Source organism: Catharus ustulatus, chromosome 4, assembly GCF_009819885.2.
Source record: "Catharus ustulatus isolate bCatUst1 chromosome 4, bCatUst1.pri.v2, whole genome shotgun sequence".
Taxonomy (NCBI): domain Eukaryota; kingdom Metazoa; phylum Chordata; class Aves; order Passeriformes; family Turdidae; genus Catharus; species Catharus ustulatus.
Genome location: NC_046224.1, coordinates 68960084 through 68982376, shown reverse-complemented (window position 1 = coordinate 68982376; position 22293 = coordinate 68960084). Strand labels below are relative to the sequence as shown.

At 42.2% G+C, this 22293-nt stretch overlaps 1 protein-coding gene across 4 annotated transcripts in view; it reads right to left on the bottom strand.

Moving 5' to 3' along the window:
- The window catches only part of ITPR2 (inositol 1,4,5-trisphosphate receptor type 2), a 241850-nt gene that overhangs the window by 23347 nt on the left and 196210 nt on the right, over nucleotides 1–22293 (bottom strand). For all 4 annotated transcript variants that reach the window (XM_033056927.1, XM_033056928.1, XM_033056929.2 and 1 more), the window contains 9 exons: nucleotides 20178–20285; nucleotides 18457–18649; nucleotides 15353–15478; nucleotides 12184–12359; nucleotides 10716–10880; nucleotides 8433–8628; nucleotides 6232–6324; nucleotides 1732–1859; nucleotides 275–440 (listed from right to left, as the gene is read on the bottom strand). In XM_033056927.1, the coding sequence (XP_032912818.1) occupies nucleotides 275–440; nucleotides 1732–1859; nucleotides 6232–6324; nucleotides 8433–8628; nucleotides 10716–10880; nucleotides 12184–12359; nucleotides 15353–15478; nucleotides 18457–18649; nucleotides 20178–20285 (1351 nt within the window). The remainder of the gene's footprint in view (nucleotides 1–274; nucleotides 441–1731; nucleotides 1860–6231; nucleotides 6325–8432; nucleotides 8629–10715; nucleotides 10881–12183; nucleotides 12360–15352; nucleotides 15479–18456; nucleotides 18650–20177; nucleotides 20286–22293) is intronic.

Below are 22293 nucleotides of genomic sequence, written 5' to 3'. Positions count from 1 at the left end.
TCTCCATTAGTGATGATGATGCAAGCGTGAGACACGGCTCTTCTGCCTCGGATTCTGGGTGGAGACTGTGAAGCCACCTCTCAGCAAAGCTAGCTTTTGATTCAGAAACCAAACCTGTCTCCTACTGAGAGGTAATAAATTTGGAATCAACCTCTGAAATTTTTACAGACTTGTAGAAGAGAACAATGCCTGGGGTCCAAGCTTTATTTATTGAGGAATAATTTATTTTCACTTCTTTCACCCTCAAATACCTCAAGAGATCAGTAACACCTACCACAGATGAAACAGGTGGTCTTCAGTATCTCCTCCTTTTTCTGCTTTTCACTCCTGAGATCAGCAAACGTATCAATGATGACTCCAAAGATCAGGTTGAGAACAATAATTATGACAATGAAGTAAAACAAAAGATCATAAACAACTCGTGCAGCAAACAAGGGCTCCTGCAATAGCAAGGTTGCAATAAGGTATAAAAATAGCACAAATCTAAAATATTAAACAACATTTTCACATTAGCTCAAGCAAAGCTACAGATCTTGCTTTTCATTTGCCAAATTCTCCTAGCCTTACTTACAGGACTAGGGAGGGACTACCCAAGTCCTTTTCTTCACCATGATAGAGACCTGAAGTCACAATTGCTCAGTTTCCCACACATTCATGGGAATAATAGCACTACCCTTTGTGGAGTGCTTCAATATAATTAGCATTAAAGAGCTGCTAAGTGGCAAGGGCCACTTTCAAAGGGTCACTTTCAAAGTCTGTAAGTGCTTATAGACTCCACTGGGGATAAACTTTGGCTCCTGCACAACCTCCCAGTCTGTAAGATAGGACAGTGACTCCTCCTCCCAGCACAAGGAGTTCTTCCATCCATATTTGAGCTGCACTGGACTCTAGCAAGCCCTACTGAGATCTTACTTTATCCTGAATTTATTTATAACATCTATGGTGTGGCTCATCAAGCAAAGCACTGCTAGATTGCCTTTATTTGTGATGTTGTTTTTGAACCTAAATAAAAACTCATGAAACCACCCAACTATTAAGGGAGATACTTAAATAAATAAATTTCTGGAAGAGAAAATATATGAAATTCTGGTTCAATCTTCATGCTGATTGAGTACAAGTAAACAACAGGACCTATTCCAGGGCAGATGCCATGCTGAATATAAGCTAAAATGTTCAGGTGGAACTTCCTTGGGCTCAGACCCTGCCCGTGGCTCTGGTGCCATTGCTGGGCCCTGCTCGGAGCCCTCCCTGCACACAGGGACACCCAGGGCTGAGGGCTCCTCTCAGCTGGGGCTCCTCTCCAGCCTGGACAGCCCCAGCTCCCTCAGCCTTTCCCTGTCACAGATGCTCCAGGCCCTCAATGATCTCTGCAGCCTCTGCTGGCCCCGCTCCAGGAGCTCCCTGTCCTGAGGAGCCCAGGACTGGACACAGCTCTCCAGATGTGCCTGCCAGGGCAAACTTCTCAGCAGTGCTTTGAAAGTTATGATATTCTGCATTTTTCCAGAAGTGGTAAACAACTACCTAGAGATCCTTTCTTGAAGTATCATCATCATACCAAGCTTAGCTCTTCCCATTAAATATCCCATCTGGGATCTAAAAATTACATGGATAAATCAACTGTGTGACATGAGATCAGACTAGATACAAACACTGTCTATAACCTCCAAAAATTGACTTTGGCATTCATGAGATGCATGGGGAGTAATGCATTTCCTGAGCCAAAACACTCACATCTTTGGAAGGCTTTCTGAGCACGTCTCCCACGCCCCCACCATTCCGTAGGCCTTGGTTTAACACGGTCACAATGCACATGAGCAGGGTGTCACAGGTCCTTTCTATTCCATTCTCCTCTTCTTCACCTGCAAACAGGAACCACAGTATCAAACAATCACTCATCAAACAAAGACACAATTCTGTTAGAGAAAGCAACTGCAAGACACATCTGCCTCTCGTATTTCTCATCCAGAACCTCATTGATCATCCCCACTCATGTGCACATCGCTGCTGGTGACATACTTGGGCACATCAGGCACACTTAGCCTGAAGAGAAAATCACAAGCAGGGCCCCCACCAGAGCTGTTAATGACCCAGAGCCACCATCTCTGCTCATGGGAGCAACCCTTCTCCTTGCAGTCTTCCCACTGCTTTTCCAGTGAGCCCCCTAAAAATGCAGCACAGACAAGAAGCAATATAAACAGAGAATTAGAAGCACATTTATAAAAGGATTGTCCTCCTGTGAAATCATTACCTACCCATGGATACAAGCCAAGTCACGTTAGCATTTCAAACCCATTAAGGAGGGGCTGGCTTTTGCTCGAGTCAGTCTGTCCATGATCTTTCCACCAGCACACAATGCCCAAGCACAGGTCTGACAGACATTAAATGAAAGGCTCTCCCTGAGCTCAGCTTGAAAACTTGGATTCTGTTCTTATCTGTAGTGCAGAGCTGCTGCGAGGTTTTGGCCGAGCCACAGAGGGTACTATTGTACAGGAGATGCTGGAACGTGCGCAGGAGCTGGGCTGGAACACCAACCCCGGGGGGACTTTGTCCACCTTGGCCAGAGTCCCTCCCACCACACACTCACTGCATCCACAGTTTGAGCTGCTCCCTGTGTCCTGCTGCCTTGGGCTGAAGGCTCAGGGCTGTGCTTGCCATTCCTCCTGCCTTCCTTTCTCTTTAGGACACGCTTGCTTAGGCGGGGAAGGCAGCGATTCACACTCGGTTTGCTCCGTGCACTCATTGTAACACAGTTTAATAAATAACAACATCCTGCTGTGAGAGTTGACTGAAACACGTATTTAACAGTCCCAAAACACCACATCTGGGGCACTGAGATAGACTCTGATACATTGAATTGTCCGCAAGCACTCACGTTGCAGATGAGTAATTTGGATTTAAATTTAATTTTGGACTTGGGTTCCCAAATTGTGGTGCATGCATCCCGGCTGCGATGCACAGGACCATGCTGGTGTCTGCTGCTTTTGCCACCACTGCTTCTGCTCCATAGGCAAATTAAATGAGAAACAACTCCCTACTGAAGGAATTTTGAGCAAAAAGAAAAGCAAAAGCAGACATCAGGACAGACTTCCCTGTTAAACTATATGGTCATTACAGACACTACCTCCCACAAATAATCCTGGATTTAAAAATAACTGCTTAAATATTGAAACTGAAAGGACTGAAACAAGAAACCTTTTTTATTCTGCCATACCTCGATTTTTTTTAACTAGCACAGTGATGTTATTCATACCAAATAATCTTTGCTGTTGTATCCTGCCATTATTCCCTCCTTTCAAACAATACTCCATCTTTTTTTTTATTTTGTTTTTTTTGAGCTGTGCTTGAGAAGGAGACCATCCACAAAATTAATTAACAGCCTTGAAAAAAGCTTGTAGTTCACAAGACCAGACTCAGGTGCTGGAAGCAACAGATGATCAGATTCTGGTGAAAGGAGAGGATAATCCGTGCCTGAGAACTGAGAACTGAAGAGGGAATTGTCTACCAGCAGCCCTAACACCCAACTCTCCCTGTCCACTGAGATGCTAATTCAGAGCAAGCCAGGCTTCAGAGAAACAAGATACATCACCTTGCGCATCTTGCAACACAGAGTGTCAGCATCCCAGAAAAGCAAGCCCAGGTTGCAAGATCTTTGCCAAAGAGCCAGACAGCCCAAAATTGGCAGAAACCTCTAGTGCTGCAATGTAGGCTGTGGGGAGTGTACAGACATCATTTTTGCTGTTCTATTTCCACTCCCAGATGTGGAGCAATAAGAGCTGCCTTCAATTTGGGAGCCAGGCAACCCTACAGGCACATGTTCTGCCTCAGCTGTCTGTTTTCAATGCTCAACAGCATTTGCAGTGCAGGCTCAGCCCCTCTAAGCACCAACTGTGCCCATGTTTGAATGGAAGGAGTGGATCTGTAGAATGCACTGTTGTTAAGGACCCAATATTGACACTAATTGAGGTTGGGGGGGTGTTATTTGCAAGCAGTTCCACCCTGGAAAGTGGCTTGTGAGGCTCTGGGCAGCATTAGGCAGGCTGTCTTCTGATTAAATTTAATTCACAGGCAAACCAGGTTAAGTGCTAAGACCACCCCACAATGTTAATCATGGGGCAGGGGGAGGGAAAATAGGAAGATTCACTTCAAAAATCCTCATCTGATGGCCCACAGCTACCTGGGCCACACAAGCACATCAGGTGAGACACACCTGTGCCCAGGATCCAGCAGAACTTGCACAGAGGACTAGGCAGTGGAAAGAGTCCTTGGAAATGTCCCCTTTTACAAACAGGTATCTGTGCACCCTTCTAGCACAGGTCTCTATGGGCTACAGAGGATGAGGAGTTATGTACTGTAGGATGCGAAGTTCCTTTAAGTGATTAGGCACTTCACCAGACATAGACTGAAGTGATATGGAAATGCCTTTGGAATGGAGACAGGGAGACTCTGAGGCAGAGGAGGTGAAGCATTTTTATGCTGGCAGCAGTGAGCAGCAGTGAGCAGCAGGCTGCAGAGAGGGGAGGCTCTCTGGGCACAGCACACTGGCTCCCAGGGAACTTCCTCACCAGTGAGAGCAATGACTGAGCACAGGCTTCACCAGGGAAACCCAAGGAAGGAGAGTCCTAACAGAAGAAATGATCAGCAGTGATCTGATCTGAAAAGCAACATAATTCATGTTTCACTCAGGACCTGAGATGCCACTGAGAACATTTTCTCTTTCCCATACACAGCTGTGGGCTTCTCTGGTGCTGCAATGTGAAACTCCCCAAATCTCATAGAATCATAGCACCATTCAAGCTGGAAAAGACATCTGAGACTGAGTCCAACCACTCACCTAACCATGCCATGTTCTCCACTAAACCACATCCCAAGTTCCCCATCCCCACAGCTTTTGAACACTTCCAGGGATGCTGATCTCATGCCTTTGCATTCCACCATATTTACACTTTACACCAGAGTGAAAGTTCCAGGAAAAGACAGGAAGTAGAACAATTCTTTTGACCAGGTGGCTAAGGTGAGCAGAATTATTCTTGCTGAATGTTGGTGGGTTTTAATGGTACTGGATAAAATTTCTTCAATATTAAGGAAGAATGCACTTAGATGTTTTGTACAGCCATCATTCTTTATGGCTTGATTTTAATGGAGCAGTACCCAAACAATGAGAAATGTGAGATTTCTATCATTTAAAGAGCTTGGCAAAAGCCACACTGCATCTCTTTGACTGATTGATTACTCTTTGAATGCAGCAGCTTTGCCAATAGCTCTTAGACTGTTTTCTCTATCTAGCCAGACAGCTTCCCATGTTGTTTATGAGGCCTGTTTACACACCAGCTGGGGAGAAAAAGCCTACTTTTACAGCCCTCTCCCTGAAGTCTTTGATCCCAAAAACTCAAGAATTAGTAGTGGAAGAATAAAGCTTATGAAACAACATTATACTGGCAGACAGGAAGGGACAGTCTTCACTTTCAGCCCCCAGCAACCACAGATAACTGTGGCAACAAATATTTTGAGCATCCAGTATGCACACACCTCCACTGCAAAGGGCACAACACAGCAAACCAAACCTGATACCTGCAGTGAAAGACCAGCCCCCTCATGCTCCATGGAAAGAGTGGAAGACAGACAGACAGGAGAGCCTGGATCTGGGTTCTTAGATCTGGCTATAATACAGCTTTGGCCCAGATGCATGTAGAAAAAATACACACAAGCTTGCTGATAGATATGCTGTGCCATGCAAATGAATTTCTGTGGCCCTAACTGGATCTAACAGTGGCTCAGTGTGTGCAGGTGAGGATGCTGCAGACAAGCAGCAAGCTGCTTCTCTCAGCTAAGCCACTTGGCAAGAAGCAACTCGTATGTTCAAGCATAATGATTCAGCAAGCTCTTTTAATAACAAAATTAATGTCAGTGCATTTGGAAATCAGGTGTGGGAAGCACTCCCATTAACAGCAAAGCTGCCAACTAAGCTCCAAGCCTTGCAGAAGTTGAGCACTTCTGACTCATCATCACTTCTCACACCAGCAGAAGTCCCTGCAACAGCAACGCAGAGAGGAATCACAGAGTGGTCTGGGTTGGAAGGGACCTTAAAGATCACTTCATTCCAACCCTCTGCCATGGACAGGGACATCTTCCACTAGCCCAGGCTGCTCCAGCACCATCCAGCCTGGCCTTGGACACTGCCAGGGATCCCTTGGTTCTAAATCGTCATTGGCCTGAGGGAACTTCTGTGCTCACCTGGGTTAAGAGCTGGGATGCTCGTGGAACAATTCTCTTTTGCACAGGCTCCCATCATTGATGTCAGAGTTGTAGTGGGAACTTCACCAATACCTGTGGAAAAAGTGGGATGTTGACAAAAAGACAGGCACTACATTGATGTTAAGTTTTAAATCATTATTTTCTAGGAGCAAATCACAGGGTTGGAAAGTTAAGAAGGAAAAACAGAACAAATTACACCAGAAATTCCTCCCTCCTTGAAAGAGTCTGCCTCAACAGCTCAAAGCAATCACAATGAACAAAAACACAGTTTTATATTTACTGTATATCACAGCTATTCCCATTTCATCTCCTGAAATTAATGAATCTACATCAAATGCAGCTGCTTCTGGTGAGAACAAAATATTTTCAAAGCAAGAAACAACTGTCAGATATGAAAATAATGTCAGTTTTAAAAACCATTAGATAAATTATTCACAAAAGCTGACAAGAAGGACACCGAGCTGATGTTCAGTTATCCTGAATGTAGAATATTTAAGGGTTTTCAAGGATGATAACACAGTTTGGTACTCATTTGTAAATATGTATGGGTTTGTGTAAAACACTAATTTAACATTCCCAAAGTGGTAAATGTGTACATCAGCTTGATTTTATCAAACCAATTTTCTCTTGTGCACCTTCAACAATTTTCTGCATTTCAAATTAGAGAGACAAAAAGGTTTAAGGAGAAAAAAATTATGGCAAAACTATACAGCAAAATAACAGCCTAAGACAGTATGTGTAATGCAGAAAACATGCACTCTGACTTACTCTTTCTGCTACTTTATAAAGAAAAAATTTAAAGCACTTGTCCTGGGAAGCATAATGTTCCATCAACACTCAGTCAGCATATTTTCTTGATGAATTTTTGATCAGAAATGGCAATGTATGAAGCCAGCAAGAACATACCCACACCACAAAAATCTGCCAAGAACTCAACAGAAGCAACACAAACACGCAGGAGCTGCTGCCCTGGATCAGACCAGAGCTGTGTGTAGCCTGTTTTATTAAGATAGTCACAAGCACCTTTCAAAGTGAGACTTTACACCTTAAGTTCTGTCCCAAAAATGAATGGTAAGTCAAATATAAGCCAATTTAGCTCCTAATGGATGATCAGTGGGGAAAAAAAATTAAAAATCACGGTATGTTAAAGAAATCTGTGAAATCTGTCAGGTTCTTTTTTTTATATTTTTTAAAATATGGTTTTGAACCAGCTGCAGAAGTATGCCAGGCTCATGAGTCTTGAATGACCTTTGCCTTGTCTGTGAGCTTTAAATCCTGAAAAAACAACTTCAGGAAAAGACTGGCAAACACTGAGTGCACACAGCCCCGGCTGGGTTCCGCCAGTTCTGTGCTTGTGTACAGGTCTGAAGAGCTCAGCGTTTGGGAGAATCATGCCTCGAGGAATTTAATCACCAGCTATTCTCAAGATTTTCTCTGCAGCCAGTTATTCCCCTGCCCATGCTCCCAGCAGGCTGGTTGGCAGCACACACAAAGCTCTGCACAGACCAGACCTGGCTCTTTTCTAGCAAAGCGAGTCTGTAACTCTCTATTCACTTCACTAAAGTCTCTCATTCCAGAAAGCTGAAATCCTGGCCTTTTTAAAACTGGTTCCAAACTTCCCAATGACTTTACTGAAGCCAGGATTATACACTAACAATGACAACCATGAAATACACCCTGAATTTAAAAGATGCTTTTATCAGTAGAAATGTGAATTCTGTAATAAATTTCTGCTGGATGAAGCTTAAAAAGCAATGAAATGAATACAGCTAATGAACATGTTAAGATCACATGCCTCATACAGTACACAGAAATTACTATGAGCTGCTTTTAAGGTGGGGTGAGAACAAATACAATCCACTTGAAGCTGCTTTTCACTTAGGAAAATACTTAGGAAATACAGATTTTTTTTTAAAATATTATCACAAATTTGTGAAGCAAACATAATAGATCAAATGTGTCAGATTTTAGCATTTCAACAAATAAGCCCAGACAAAAACAACCCTATAGACATTAAATTTTACACAGAGACTTAATTGAGCTCTAAGGTATATGGAATTAGTTCTGCTCTCGTGCAGGCACAAATAAAGAAATTTGATGTCCTTAGATGAAAACTCAGGTTAGACAGACAGGAAAAGGGATATGTTGGAAGCAAATTTTAATATAAAAAAAAAAAATACCTGCAGCAGGGGTCCTGATTTTCAACCTGTCAACCTCCATGATAAAGTCATCTTTCAGGAAGAGGAAGCCAATGATGGAGAAGAGATAAACCAGGATGAGTGCTAGCACTGCAGTGAGGATAATTGAACGGCCATTCCGGGTAACACTTTTTATCACATTTAGCAATGTCTCCTCCCTGTACACCAGATCAAACAGCTGGGGAAGGCAGAGAGTAGAAGAAAAATGAATACAAATGAGGCAATATATAGATGCTACACAGGAAAACAACCTGAACTATTGAAACATGCATCAAGCCATGTTCTATATTCTCAGCTTCGTAAACTCACATTGATTTCAGTGGGAACTGGTCATGCTTATGGAGGAGGAAATCTAGCACAGAACTTTAAATTTTAAAATTAATTATTGAAAAAGCCTGATTCAGAGATGGACAACACCTACTATCAAGATCCATTGTTTCCCCGTGTTTAAAACCAGGCTAGATTAAAATTTTAAAAGTGTCTTCATACTACGGATACTTCTATATCTACAAAATAATTTTTCGTGTTATCTCTCATCTGACAAACATGCACAGGCTGCAATTCAAAAATGCACTCATACATGTAAGTAAACACATATTTGTAAACTCTCTGAGCTCATGGCATCATGTAGATGTTGTATCGACATGGATTGGGGTCACCTCTTTTTAGGACAAAGTTAAATTCATGGTACTGTTTGTATAAGACTAGAAACTTCTATTTTTCTCTACCCTGCACTATATGCTTTCCTGGTATTGAACTTTAAAGAAAAGTATATATTAGGATAATACTGCTTTAAATGTCAAAAGCCTAAACCAGCAATTAAATGTGACAGGAGCTTTACAAGAACCTGTAACTTTTTTTTTCTCCTACAATTTTCTTGATGTTCTATAGTGCTTTGGACCTTATCTATAATGTATGTATTTCTACTTCAAAACACTCAGATTGCAGATATAAAATGAAACACTATGATTTATCAAAATGCTCCACAGAAGAAGGTATTAGCCACAATTTATAAGATCTGAAATCCACAGTTTTGTGAAAGGATTAATAATAAAGGAAGAAAGAGGGGAGAGAGCTACAAACAAATACTAGAGTTTAGACTAGATCCACTACTAAGTGACCACCTGGAAGCAACCTGGGTATGTGGATAGTGTCCATGAATCATGGACACTGGTCAATAGCAGTCACTGAAAAAAAGTAAGTACATAAAATGTTTCTTAAGCAGCTTGACACTTTGCAAAGTATTTTAAGATAGAGATCACCTTACTCATTGAAGGAGCAGCAGATAATTTGTGCATTTTTTAAGCAGGAGAGTTACATCCATTTGAAGAGGGTCCTGCAGCTACAGCTACAATCTTGGCTCCTTTGAAATCTGCCCAAACTTTGAAGCAGACTTTAATGTCAAAATCTGGAAAGTCTGACTTCAACAGAAGCTCTACCTGAGTTAGCACTGAACCCCTGAAAATTTTAGCGTGCTTAACACATCTTTGAAATGCTGGGAGTTCACCACTATTCAGGAAGCTGAGAATAAAAAAACCCAGGAAAGTGAACCCACGTAAATGACCACAATTTAGTCAGCCTCCCTACAAGTTTCACATGTTCCACTATAGAGCAAAAGGATTAGCAAACAAGAGCAGTGGAACACCTTTTACTGCTACTCAGCATGAAGGGAATAGTTAGTGGAGTTTAGCATCATTTTGTGTGATTCATTTTCAGTGCACCTGTACCTGTGATTCATTTTCACCTGCACCTGTACCACGTTATTAAAAGGCATTCCATCTGGGTAATGGCAACAAAAGAAAATGAAGTGGGATACATTTCAAGTGATGAATTTTCCTGCTACACCAGAGGCATGCCATCCCTATTTCCCAAGTAATTTGTTAAAAATGTATTAGGGATGAGCAATGGGATCCTTTGGTACAGGCATGATGCATACACCCCTGGACAATTGCCCCCAAAATGTTAAGACTGACAGAAGATACAGGAATGGTGAACACAAAATATGGAGAAAACTGGGAAAAAGGAGTGGGCTGGGTGATGATTGCCTGAGAAGAAAGGAGCAAACTTTCAGCTCTAAAACAGATTAAGTCCTAACAGAAACAGGTTCTAATAAAAACAGCAGCTCCTAAGGGGCAGCAACACAACGGCATGCTAAAAATACACATGATTTGGCTTGATTGTCAGGAAGAAATTGAAGACAGCTGCACGGGTAACGGTATTTTCTATTTTTGCAAAGTTTTCCCCTCCACAGCAGCACGTACTTACCAGGAAGCTGTAGAAGAACTCGTGCACACAGAGGCCCAGCATGCAGACCAGGACATAAGCCACGTGGTAGAGAAAAGCCATGTCCATGATGACCGCTCTGTAGCCACGGGTGAAAGTCCCACGGTTCCCAACAAAGCTCACCAGGAACACTATTTTGTTACACAGCTGTGGGGGGGAACAAAGGCTAGGTTTATGCCATCAGAAAAATCCTGGCATTTATTGTTTGGGTTCGTTTGACTAAATGCACAACCTTGAGATAGCTGGAGCGAGGTGAGAGAAATCCAGCTCTGATAGTGCACTAGGAATGAGCCCATGGGGGTGAGTACATCACCTCTCCAACACTGCCCTGTGCCTCATTACATTGTGATTTATTCCTATAACATCAGTGAGTAGGTGGGCAGGGTAAATGTCACGAGGCGCTAAAATCCAGCTGCGGAGCGAACTCCCAACAGTTTTGAGTTTAGACCTGACACTATGTAAGAGCAGCTAGGCATGCTACTACCAAGAGAACAATAGTAACACAACAGAAAGTGTGTGGGGGGTGTTGTGTGAGATCTATTTCCTCAGATTTTGCTCTTCAACCTAAAATCCCTACAACAAGCCCTCAGAACTGAGGACATTTTTGAAGTATAGCATTTAAACAACAGCATCAGATTCTCCATGGCTCCCGAGCTTTGTCTGCACAAGAAGCAGCAGTGCAGAAGTGAACAGGAAAGGGTCTCACCTCATCTCTCTGGCAGTCCAGGACAAGGAATGAGGACTCAACACAACTCCTTTGTTCACAAATTTGACGTGGGCAAGCACTGCTTACTTGCCTTTACCTTTGGCTATATGTCTGGGTATTGTGGGTATTTTTCAGTGTGTGAAATTCGCACATGCAGACACTGGTGGCAAACAGCCCAATACTTCTTGCTGGGGTGAATTAGAGCTGTAGCAGTCAGGCAGAAATTTAAATAGATGACTTGTGAGCATGACTGTGTATCTTACCAAGCTCACTAAGCATGCAAACTCATTCGTGTCTAAGTTAAGAGATCTGGCAAAGGGCTGAGAGAATTTTTAATTTTGAAAACACTTTCTTCCTGAAAATATATTTAAGGTCTCAGAAACATTTCAAAAATTTGTGTCAATAGTGCTGAGAACACTGTTAGAGAAAATTATTCTTTTAATATGAGAAACTGTAGATTTGATTGCCTTTATGCAGCAATATTTCTTCAAATTTCTTTTTTTTTGGTTGTTTTTAAAATATTTGCATATGCACAAAACTAAACCAGCTTTTTACTTAGCTTCCCACTTCGCTGACACTGCTGTTTCAGGATGACTGGAAATTATTTATTTTTTTGGCTTAACCAATGAACCAGAAAAAGAAGTTTTTGCATAGCTCTAATCAAACCAGTTTTTTTTAATAGAAGACCCTTAATATCTTTCCTTCTGCTGAAAGGGAAATTCTGGTTGCTTTTGAAGTACTTACATTAGCAGCACCGAGGAGTATCAAGGTAGGACCGAGCCCTATAGTGTATATAGACCTGAGAATAACAGACACCAAAAAAGGTCGAATGCCAACAGGCTTGGAGATGAAAAACAGCATTGCTGTGCAAAACGCCACTGCTATCCAGAGGAGCACGGAAAACAACGGTGAGAGCGTGCCTGTGCAGAGGAGAAAGGGAGATTTGAGAAAGGCATCTTTGGAGACTCCATTTTTCACCAAGAAACAGATCCAAAACATCAATTCCTTTGCCAGCAGAGCTAACAAAAGCCTGATTCATGCATCACAACTGCTGACCACGGCTCGCCCTAATTGTAGCAGGAGCTATTATTTTCAGAGTATTGTTGCTTTTTGCACAGGTAATAACACGAGCAGCTAATGGAATTCCCATTAAAATACAGGGAGTGCTCAGAGATGGAACAGTTTACCCTTCTGCTGGAGCAAGCCACTAATCAGCTCCCCTCTGCAGGGATCATTAGGGCCCCTCCGGTGTGATTCCATGATTGCTCAGCTACAGAAATAGCCAGTCCTGGGGGCAGCACAGCAAGTGGCAGCGCGCTGCAGTGCCACGTTTCCAGCCGAAAAAGCGGCTCCCTCCAGGGTGTTCCGTGGGAATGGAGCGCTTGGCATGGCAGGAGCAGCCCCGGGCACGGCCAGGCAGGGCTGGGCATCATCTGCAGTGCCCGGAGCGCTGAGCTGGGCTGCGCTCGGCTCCGGGCGCGCAGCGGGTCCCGGGCACAAGATGCTGGCTCCAGGCGCTCTCGTCGAGCTTTGAGCGATGCCCCTGTTTTCCCTCTCCCCTCTGCTTCAAACCCTGGAAACACACCATGTTGCTGTGATATAAAAAGCACATTCAGATCTCAGGGCGCTGTCACATTTGTACACTGACTTCTATTGTTAAGGGACGAACTGAGAGGTCAGTGATGGGAGAGAAGGGAATAGAAAATTTAGCCAGACTCACAATAGGAATCATGCTATCTCTTTGGCAACAGATTCACAGCTGAGCAGCATCACTGGGATTAGAAAACAATGAGATGAGGCTATAGCCTCAACATTCAGATGGCATCCGAACTTTTCCGAAGTTCAGGAGTGTTTCTATCGCTGGTAAGAGGTTCAAGGTCAGCTCTGTCAGAGATTTTCTTCACCAACAGGATTTGGAAACTTTTAATGGATCCTGAAAAATTACTTTCAAGCCCATCTGAAAGGTAAGGCCAAAGTTCTCTGTGGCTCTTTCACAAACCAATTTTCCTTCTTCCCTGCTGCAGGTGCAGCAATTTTATATTGCAGGACCCACAGCAGAACCACGCGCAGACACGCACTCTGGAGGCAAGGAGTCTTCACAGAATCATGGTTTGGATTGGAAGAGACCTTAAAGATCATCAGTTTCCATTCTCCATGCCATAGGCAGGGACACCTTCCACTATCCCAGGTTGCTCAGAGCCCCATCCAGCCTGGCCTTGGACACTGCCAGGGATGGGGCAGCCACAGCTTCTCAGGGCACCCTGTGCCAGGGCCTCACCAGCCCTCACAGGGAAGAGTTTTTTTCTAATATCTAAACTAAACCTACTCTCTGTCAGCTTGAAGCCATTCCCCTTTGTCCTGTCACCATGTGCTCTTGTCTCTCACCTGTCTTTCTTTAGGCTCCCTTCAGGAACAGCCTTCAGCTGGAGCAGTCTTACTTATGTCATATTGTACAAGAACTGCAAGTACCTATTAAAAGGCAGCATTTTGGGATGATTAGATCAGCCCAGGCACCTCAGACAGGTGAATAGAGGTGGATTTATACAGGGTGAAGGGGAAAAATTGGAGACAAACTCCAGCTGTTGGATCAGGCTTTGTTGGGCAGGGAGGCTGGAAGTAAGGAGGCTGCCTCATGACCTCCTAATCCGATTTGGCCACACCTATTCCTTATTGCTCAGGAGTCGCTTTGGCTTTGCAAGCACCAGGAGCTGGAATCCTGAAATGCGCTATCCCTGGATTACTGGGGCCACTTAAACTAATGCCATATAAATCTGCAGTTCAGAATAAGTATTAATGCCTACTGATTGCAGACTAGAGGATTTCCACGAGTATAGATTAGCTAAAATTTAGTAGCTTAAAAGGTTTATTTTTAACCCTTTGTTTCTCCTCTCATCTTCTGCGGTCTCTAACGTGCTCTGAGTTACTCTCAAGTTCACAAAGCACTGTGGACAAAATGCTTCCCTTCTCCAGGGCACAGCCCTGCAAACTCTGCCTCAGCCCAAGGGGCTGTGGAGCTGCCTGAGCTGTGACCTGCAGAGACCCCCGTGGTCCCCATGCCAATAGATTTTAATCTGCTGCCTTTCTGTTCTGCCAGCCAGCAGGAATGTTTGCTGGTGCCAGCTGTGGTGTTTGTGAAAAGCACATGCATCTACTAGAAGTTGGACTGCTTCCACAGCCCAGTTCACATGCCATCAGACAGAGGTGACTTTCAGTCACATTACTGACTGGCCACAAATCAAAGGCCCAGAGGTGAATGGCTCTGCTCCCATTACCAGTATTCTGAACTATTTAGTCTCCTTTATCCCAATTAAGCATGTCTGGGCTTCAAAGAGGCCTCAGGCTAGTCTGCTGCATTCATAGCAAATAAAAAATTTCATTAAATATTTCCTGTGACATGGGATGAAGCGGAGACAGAATCATAAGTTTTAAGAGTATTTTTACATAATGCATTTATCCTCTGCAACAGTTATGCCCTTTTATCCCAACAAACAACATAGTCAAAAGCCAACAAGCTAGTTTTCAAATAATTCTCTTCCATATGTTTTCAAGACTGCAAGTCATTCTGTTTGGTCAGGCTTAAGGAATCCCTGTCCCTCTGTTGCCAGGAATCCTCCTTCAGTTCAGAAGCTGCAGCTAAATGTGTGCAGTGGGACACTGCAATATGGCAATATAAAAAAATTAGCTGAGATCATCTGGATAATCTCCAGTTTATGCTCTGTCCATTCTACTCTGCATTGTGTGGGCCATGTGACACACAGATCAACCACCACACCTCAGACAACATCTGGTACCTGCTTAGGAGACACTAAATGGCTTCCAGATATGACTACACCTGAAAAAGAAGCTTTATTTGTTACCCCAGTAATGAAAGCATCTAAAATTAAAACAAAAAATAAGACCAAGCTCTACTTGCCTTCATCTCCGTCATCTCCAAAAGGGTAGAACAGAGCAACTGCTAAATTGATGAACACAGCAAGGTTGAAGGAAATGCTCCCCCAGAGAGAGATATGTCTGGAGAACCAAAACAGGGCAGGATTATCTAGAAAGGGGAGAAAAGCAGCAATCAATAATCTGAAAGCAAGCAGAAACTCAACCAGCAATGGCTCCAAGGGAATTAAATACAGATAATATAGAAAATATGCAGATCTTTAAAATTATCTAAAATAGACAAATATTTAACATAGGTTTGCCATAAAACAAAGTTTCAAGCAGAGCTTTTAATCCAAAAATCACAACACAGTTTATCATATACCGGAGTTTTGCCTCTGGTAAGATTTTAGGCCTGGATATTTTGCAAGGGAGTCTTTTCAGCTGCATCTGAATCTGCAGCTTATGTGCATGAGGACATAAAATCAAGCAAACAAATAGATTTTAGCACTCTGAATGCCAGTCAACCAGAACACCCAGAATGTATCATCCAGATGACCTATTTGGACCAAGTACACTGATGACATAGGCAAAAAATGATGGGATAGGTGTGGTTTCAGAAGTGCAGGATTTTCCCCACCTCTGCCAAACTAAAAACATTCTGAACTGCTTGGGAAGCAGGCAGAATTTGGTCTGTTTGGGTTTTGTTTCTACAAAAGCTAATTATTTCCTGTGTGATGCTCAAAAGCCCATGGTCACCTGCTGACAAACAGCTCTGAACTCCTGCTTAAAAGGACTCAAACGAGCCACATGTGAAGGGCTGTACTAACACACAGAAACAGTGTATATCCCAAAGAACCTACAGCCTAGCTAGAAAAGACTAAAAAAAAAAAACAGTGCAAAACAGGGTTGAGTTTGTGTCCAGAGCCACATACATGGTTCAGCAAGAAGTCCAGAAACAAGATCAGAGGATGCTAAGACTCAGGTAAGCACTTCATATATATTAATGCACTAAAATACATTTAAATGAACATTTGAAACAAGATTCTTTGTGCAATAGAGTAAAAACATCTCTGGTCAGAGAGGTTTCAAACATGATGCATCCCTATTAACTAGATTTAAAAGTACTAAAAACTTCCTGCAACTTCCAGCTAAGTTTTTATAAACAGCAGACTCCAACTGCATATGACTGTCTCAGGCTTTAGTCCAAACAGTCTTTAATAGCAATTAGGTAAATATTCACTGTGATAACTTGTGCTGCTGACTGCTGTGATTCAAGCATTTGGAGCCACTGCAAAAATGACATCTGTCAATTTAAGCAGCACAGACTTCATGCTAACAGACACTTGGCTAAAGAATGAACCCAGCTTCAACCTGTATTATCTTCTCAAATAAGAAAAAATATCCCAAACGCAGAGACTTGTAGGCTATTCCACAGATTAAAGGAATTGAGAAATTTCTGTTCTGAATAAAAATAAACCTATTTTCTTTGCTTATAGCATTAGGCAGGTCTGGTCTATCTAATTGTTGGGTTGGTCCTTTTATTTGTGTTTCTAACACAAAAGCCCCAGATACAATTTTTTTTTTTACTGCAGTAATTTTTCTGCAATACAATGACTTTTATTCCCAAATAGACTGCAGATTCTGGAATCATGTATTTTTTAACTTCTATTATGGTCAGTTTGACACTACTAAGTTTTTAGGGTGCCACCAAGAGAAGCAGACTTGGGTTGATGGGATTCATGCTGAAGACTTGCTGCTGCTGAAAATTAAAGCCTGGGAATTGACATACAACAAATTGCAATAACATCTATGTTTCTATACATCCAGGATGCTCCCACAGGATGTTCTGACCATGCTGCTGCTCTAGACCTTATTCCCTCCTTCCTTGCTGACCAATAGCTCTGAGCAGATGATGTGTTACACTCCAAGAGCATCTGCGTTTTATCAGTGAATGAAGTGATGACTTTAAGCCATTTTTATGTAGGTTCAGCCTGGAAAAGAGCAGGCTTTGGGGTAACCTAATTGTGGCCTTCCAGTGTCTGAAGGGAGCCCACAGGAGAGATGGAAAAAGACTCTTGACAAGGGAACATGGTGACAGGACAAGTGGGAATGGCTTCAAACTAAGGGTTTGAAGGTTTAGATTGGATATGAAGAAGAAATTGCTCCCTATGAGGGTGGGAAGGCCCTGGCACAGGTTGCCCAGAGCAGCTGTGGCTGCCCCTGGATTCCCTGGCAGTATCCAAGGCCAGGCTGGATGGGCTCTGAACAACCTGGGGCAGTGGAAGGTGTCCCTGCCCACAGTAGGGGGGGTCGAACTGTGTGATCTTTAAGGTCCCTCCCAACCCAAACTATTCTGTGATTGTATGATATATAAAATACAACTTTATGCTCCAAAAAGCCAAGGGCAGAGTTGACAGTGGCTGATCTGGGGACATTGGCAGTACCCCATTCCTGCCAAGGGCCAGCAGCTGTACTGCCCACCAGGGAGCTAAAGACATTCAGGGTACCTGGTGGGGCTTCCCTGCCCCTCCTCTTGGTGTTCCTGCTTTGACCTCTCCCCCATGAGCTTGACCAAGCAGCTCAAGGTCACACATGTGCCTCCCCAGTAGCACAGGACATGCACCAGTATGGGCCAGCTGGGACACCCTGCAGCCCAGTCATGCCAGGCTGATGTGGACTGGCAGAGGGGGACTGACTCCATGGGAGCTGGGCAGATTTAAAGCAGCTTAGGTTCTGGTGAGAGATGTTTTTAAGTGACTGACATTTATGACTCTTTTAATGGCCTTTCAGGAATCTGCAAACCTCAAATATGCAGCTACACTTGTTTTTGTGAAATATTAGGGGCCTTGGCTTAATTAGGTGCAATGCTATCAAAATTAGTAGAATTGTACCCAGTTTTTCCATCCCTCAGTTTAACTTTTGGAGTCCAAAACATCATCTTGAACACATTAATAACTGCTCCATATTACACTTCTTTTATGGTGGCATGCAAGTGTCTCAGCTGACTTATGCTCTCAAGCCCAGAACAGTTTTGCCTGTTGTAGTGTCAGAGTGAACACAGTGTATCATTAAAATGAAAGTATTTGAAGGTTTAAAAACAAGGGTTTAGCATAATGAAACTATTTTCTCAAAAATTACAGTACTTACTCCTAATTTTCTTTTGCCATTTCATCTCGTTGTACAGATCCTCAGTCTGCTGGAAAAAGTCATTGACTTTGCTCCCTTGTTCATCTCTCTCTGTTGTATTGAATACCCGACTTTTGGATTCCCGAGTGAGGAATTCACAAATATTTGGGACAGGAAAGACAATCTTTTCCATTGTTCTATCGTGGCGAACAATCTATAAACAAAACGCACATTTTTGTTAGAGTCAGTGGCAATCCAATTATTTTGTCATATCTTTTCTTGTTCACAGCTCCCCTTTTATTTACAAATTAATGCATTAATTATTTGAGCATTACAATAAAGTTGGACCAATTAATCCCAAAACAGACTAAAGCTGTTTTTATTTTCAAAAGCCTGCCTGAATAAGGTGGCAAATATAAGTCTAAAAAAACTCCCTAGGTTCATACTTCCCCAAATATAAAAAATGCTGTAATTCAGAATGCTTCAATTTCCCAGCAAATTGAAACAAATCTCTCCCAGTAAAAAGTGAAGAAGTTCAGGGGCTTTCTGCTCTGATTACAAAATGCTTTTCTCATCTTGAATCTATTTCTATGATGGGATAAGCTGTAAAGGTGAACATGCAAAAAATAGCACCTTGTTACTCAGGCAGCACCCATATCTTGTCAGTCTATCTTTTTACTTGACAAAACCCAAGGTTTTGAATTGTTTGCATTTCAGCACCTTCCAAGTCACCGGTGAGCGAGTTAGATTTTATTTCATCTCACCACACGGCCATCAAAATTGCTTCCTTATTCTGATTGTTGACTCTGTACTACTAAAAATACAGAAATGGGTAGAAAACCCCTTTTGACTCCTACAGCCATGCCTGGGTACAGCCACTGGTAAAAATAAAAAAGCACCACTATTTGAATTTCAAATCAAACAAATGAGATATGTTAATATAGGCGAGATAATATCTCAAAAACCAAACAGGTCTAGGACTGCTTTCAAAGACAAGCAATTATCTATTTTGTATAGCAGCAATGCTGAGTTTCACTTTTCCAGAAGAAGCTATTGGCCACATAATAGTTGACCACAGTGCTTGTTTAATGCCTAAATTTACAAGCTACCCAGATAAATGGGCTGATAATTGCTAAGAGAGATCTCAGCAGCATCCAAAGTATTAAAATACATTAAGAGGACCACTGAGCTGCCCTCTGGACAACCAAGGCCATGGATCTTCCACCTATCCTTTGGTGGGATACCTCTGTGGACCTCTATCTAAGTCCAAGCCATGGCAGGTGTAAAGTTTAAAATAGAGAACAGAGCTGCTGAACCAGGCCAAGCCTTGCTATTTTAAACAAAAGCCACATTGAATGTCTACACCACTTCAAAACCTCTTTGTACTCCAGCCAGATTTTTAATTTGATCAGCCACCATCAGTGGCTTTGAAACTCATGATTATTTATTTGAGTGATTTACCATACAAGATGATTCTTGACTTCATGACACAGCTCCTATCCACAGTCATTATCTCCCTAACAAAACATGTTTGGGAACACACAGGAAAGCTACTGTGAAATGCTGGTTGGGAGCCACTTCTAATATAGGAGTATTCCTTTATCTCCCACAAGCAAAAGCATATTATTCAACCTTCTCCTCATAAATAATCCACATCATTTGGAAGCTTAAAAAGATGAGATACACCACATGCAAGATGCAGACTTGTCTCATAGTCCATCTTCTGGAGAGCAATCCGTTACCTCTATCTGTGCCGTATGTTTGGCATAAAACCTCAAGGCTTCATCTCCTTCATCTGGATCTGACCCTGGCTTCAGCATCTGTTGCAATGTTTTATTGTGACAAGCCAGCTAGAAAAAGAAGAAAAATCTGATTTATGTCCTGCTTCTATGTTTTCAGCTTTATCATCTCCATTTAACTAACACAAATCCTCCTTCCCCCCATTCCTGTATACTTACATGCTCAACCCAGTGGGGCTCTTTCCACAAATAACAACAAAAAAGTAATTACTCAAGAACAATAGAAATAATTTAGTCTTAAGAAGTCAGCAGAAAGTCTTCAGTTGAGATTTATGAAAGGGAGCTTAGCCCGCCGCCTGGATGGTTTTTGGAGGGCTTTTGACAAATGCCAAAAAATTAGACTGGATGCTTCTTTTCACTTGAGTTTAGACATAAAATTTGCATACCTCTGAGTACTAAATTACATTTACAACTAATTTTTCTCAGTATTTTCAAATGGCTGAACTAGGTTGTAAGTTGTTATTCCAGGGCTGTAACTATTTCTGAGGGAGCTGGACTGTAGCGCCAGGCAAATACATCCTTAACTGTACAGTTTATATACACAGCAAATAGATACATACACACAAATGTGTATCTCCTATAAACTTTTACAAATGATGCACTTCACATGACTGATAAAATACATCTGTTCTATGTTGAGTAGTAGATAGTTTAAATGCTCCATTGCTGTACAAAATTTAATAAGAAAAATGTTGGCAAATGCATTCACCATGTCCTGTAGGTGAGTGAGAAACAAAGACCTAATTATAAGGCATAAGGAAATTACTGAAAATGCAAATTTCCCTACATCACAGCAAGTGGTTTCCATCCAGAATAGCTGAGACATTTCACCTGTTTCAAGAGGAAGGGAAAGGGAAAGGGAAAGGGAAAGGGAAAGGGAAAGGGAAAGGGAAAGGGAAAGGGAAAGGGAAAGGGAAAGGGAAAGGGAAAGGGAAAGGGAAAGGGAAAGGGAAAGGGAAGCTCACAGATGTGATCCAGGGCTGAATCATCACAGCTGACATTACCACAACAGACCATTAGAAATGAGGCAGGCATGCTCTCAAAATGACCACAGGAACCGTGGCTTTGAAGTGACGATCACCACAGGTGGGCCAGGATTGTGCTACATGAAATAGCACAGCCTGGTGAGGAATTATAAAATAATTGCACAGCTACAGAAAGACTGACAGGGATTAAGCCTAAAAGTAACAATGGATCCAAACAGATACCATAATAATCTAACCAGAATGTGATCTCACTCATCTGGAATTTGCATGTTTCATTATCTTCCTATTTTTAGGCAGGGGAGAGGTACATATACAATTTAGTCCATTTATTGGAGTTACCTAGAATTTACTGATAAAAACACATTTTCTTCAAAATTTTAATACAAACTTATTAAACAAAGATGAATAAAAAATGGAACATCTAAAAGTAAGAAATATCAGAAAGGGATATTCAGGAAGAATAAATGCACTTCCAACAACTTCCTTGGCGCAGGAGTCTGCTTGCTCCTGACAGCAGAGCCCAAGCCAATGTGGCACAACATCAGCATTTTATAAAAGTGTCATGAGCAGATATTCAGGAAGACCAGCAAAGAAATGACATGGGGGTTAACTGCAGAGGAATATTCCTTCCATCAGTAGTAGATTTCTGTCCTGAATAGTTACTTTTTGCTCTATCTAGCAAATGCATGAATAGTATCATTACACATATTAATGTCTTTACCTAAACTTCCACTTCTTTTTGAGACTAAAAAGGTTCTTTAAGACTATTTGACAAATTCTTCCCCTTCATACAAGCCACATAACCTGATCCAACCAGCAGCTTTTGCAGCATGACCACAACAACTGCTCAGCAAGACAACTTGAATTCATCTCCTAGAGGTCTTTGCATGCCTCTCAAGACATGTTCTAGAATCATGGAGAAAGAAGATGAGCTATTCGAAACAAGATAGTTACTGGCTAAAAATGCCCTTTCAACAGTGTTACTTTCGCCTTTCTCCTTTATTGGATGTCCCTCTGCTTCTGTACTTACAAAAGGGCAAGTAAGGGTGCCCAGTTCACCTTCCCTCTATCAT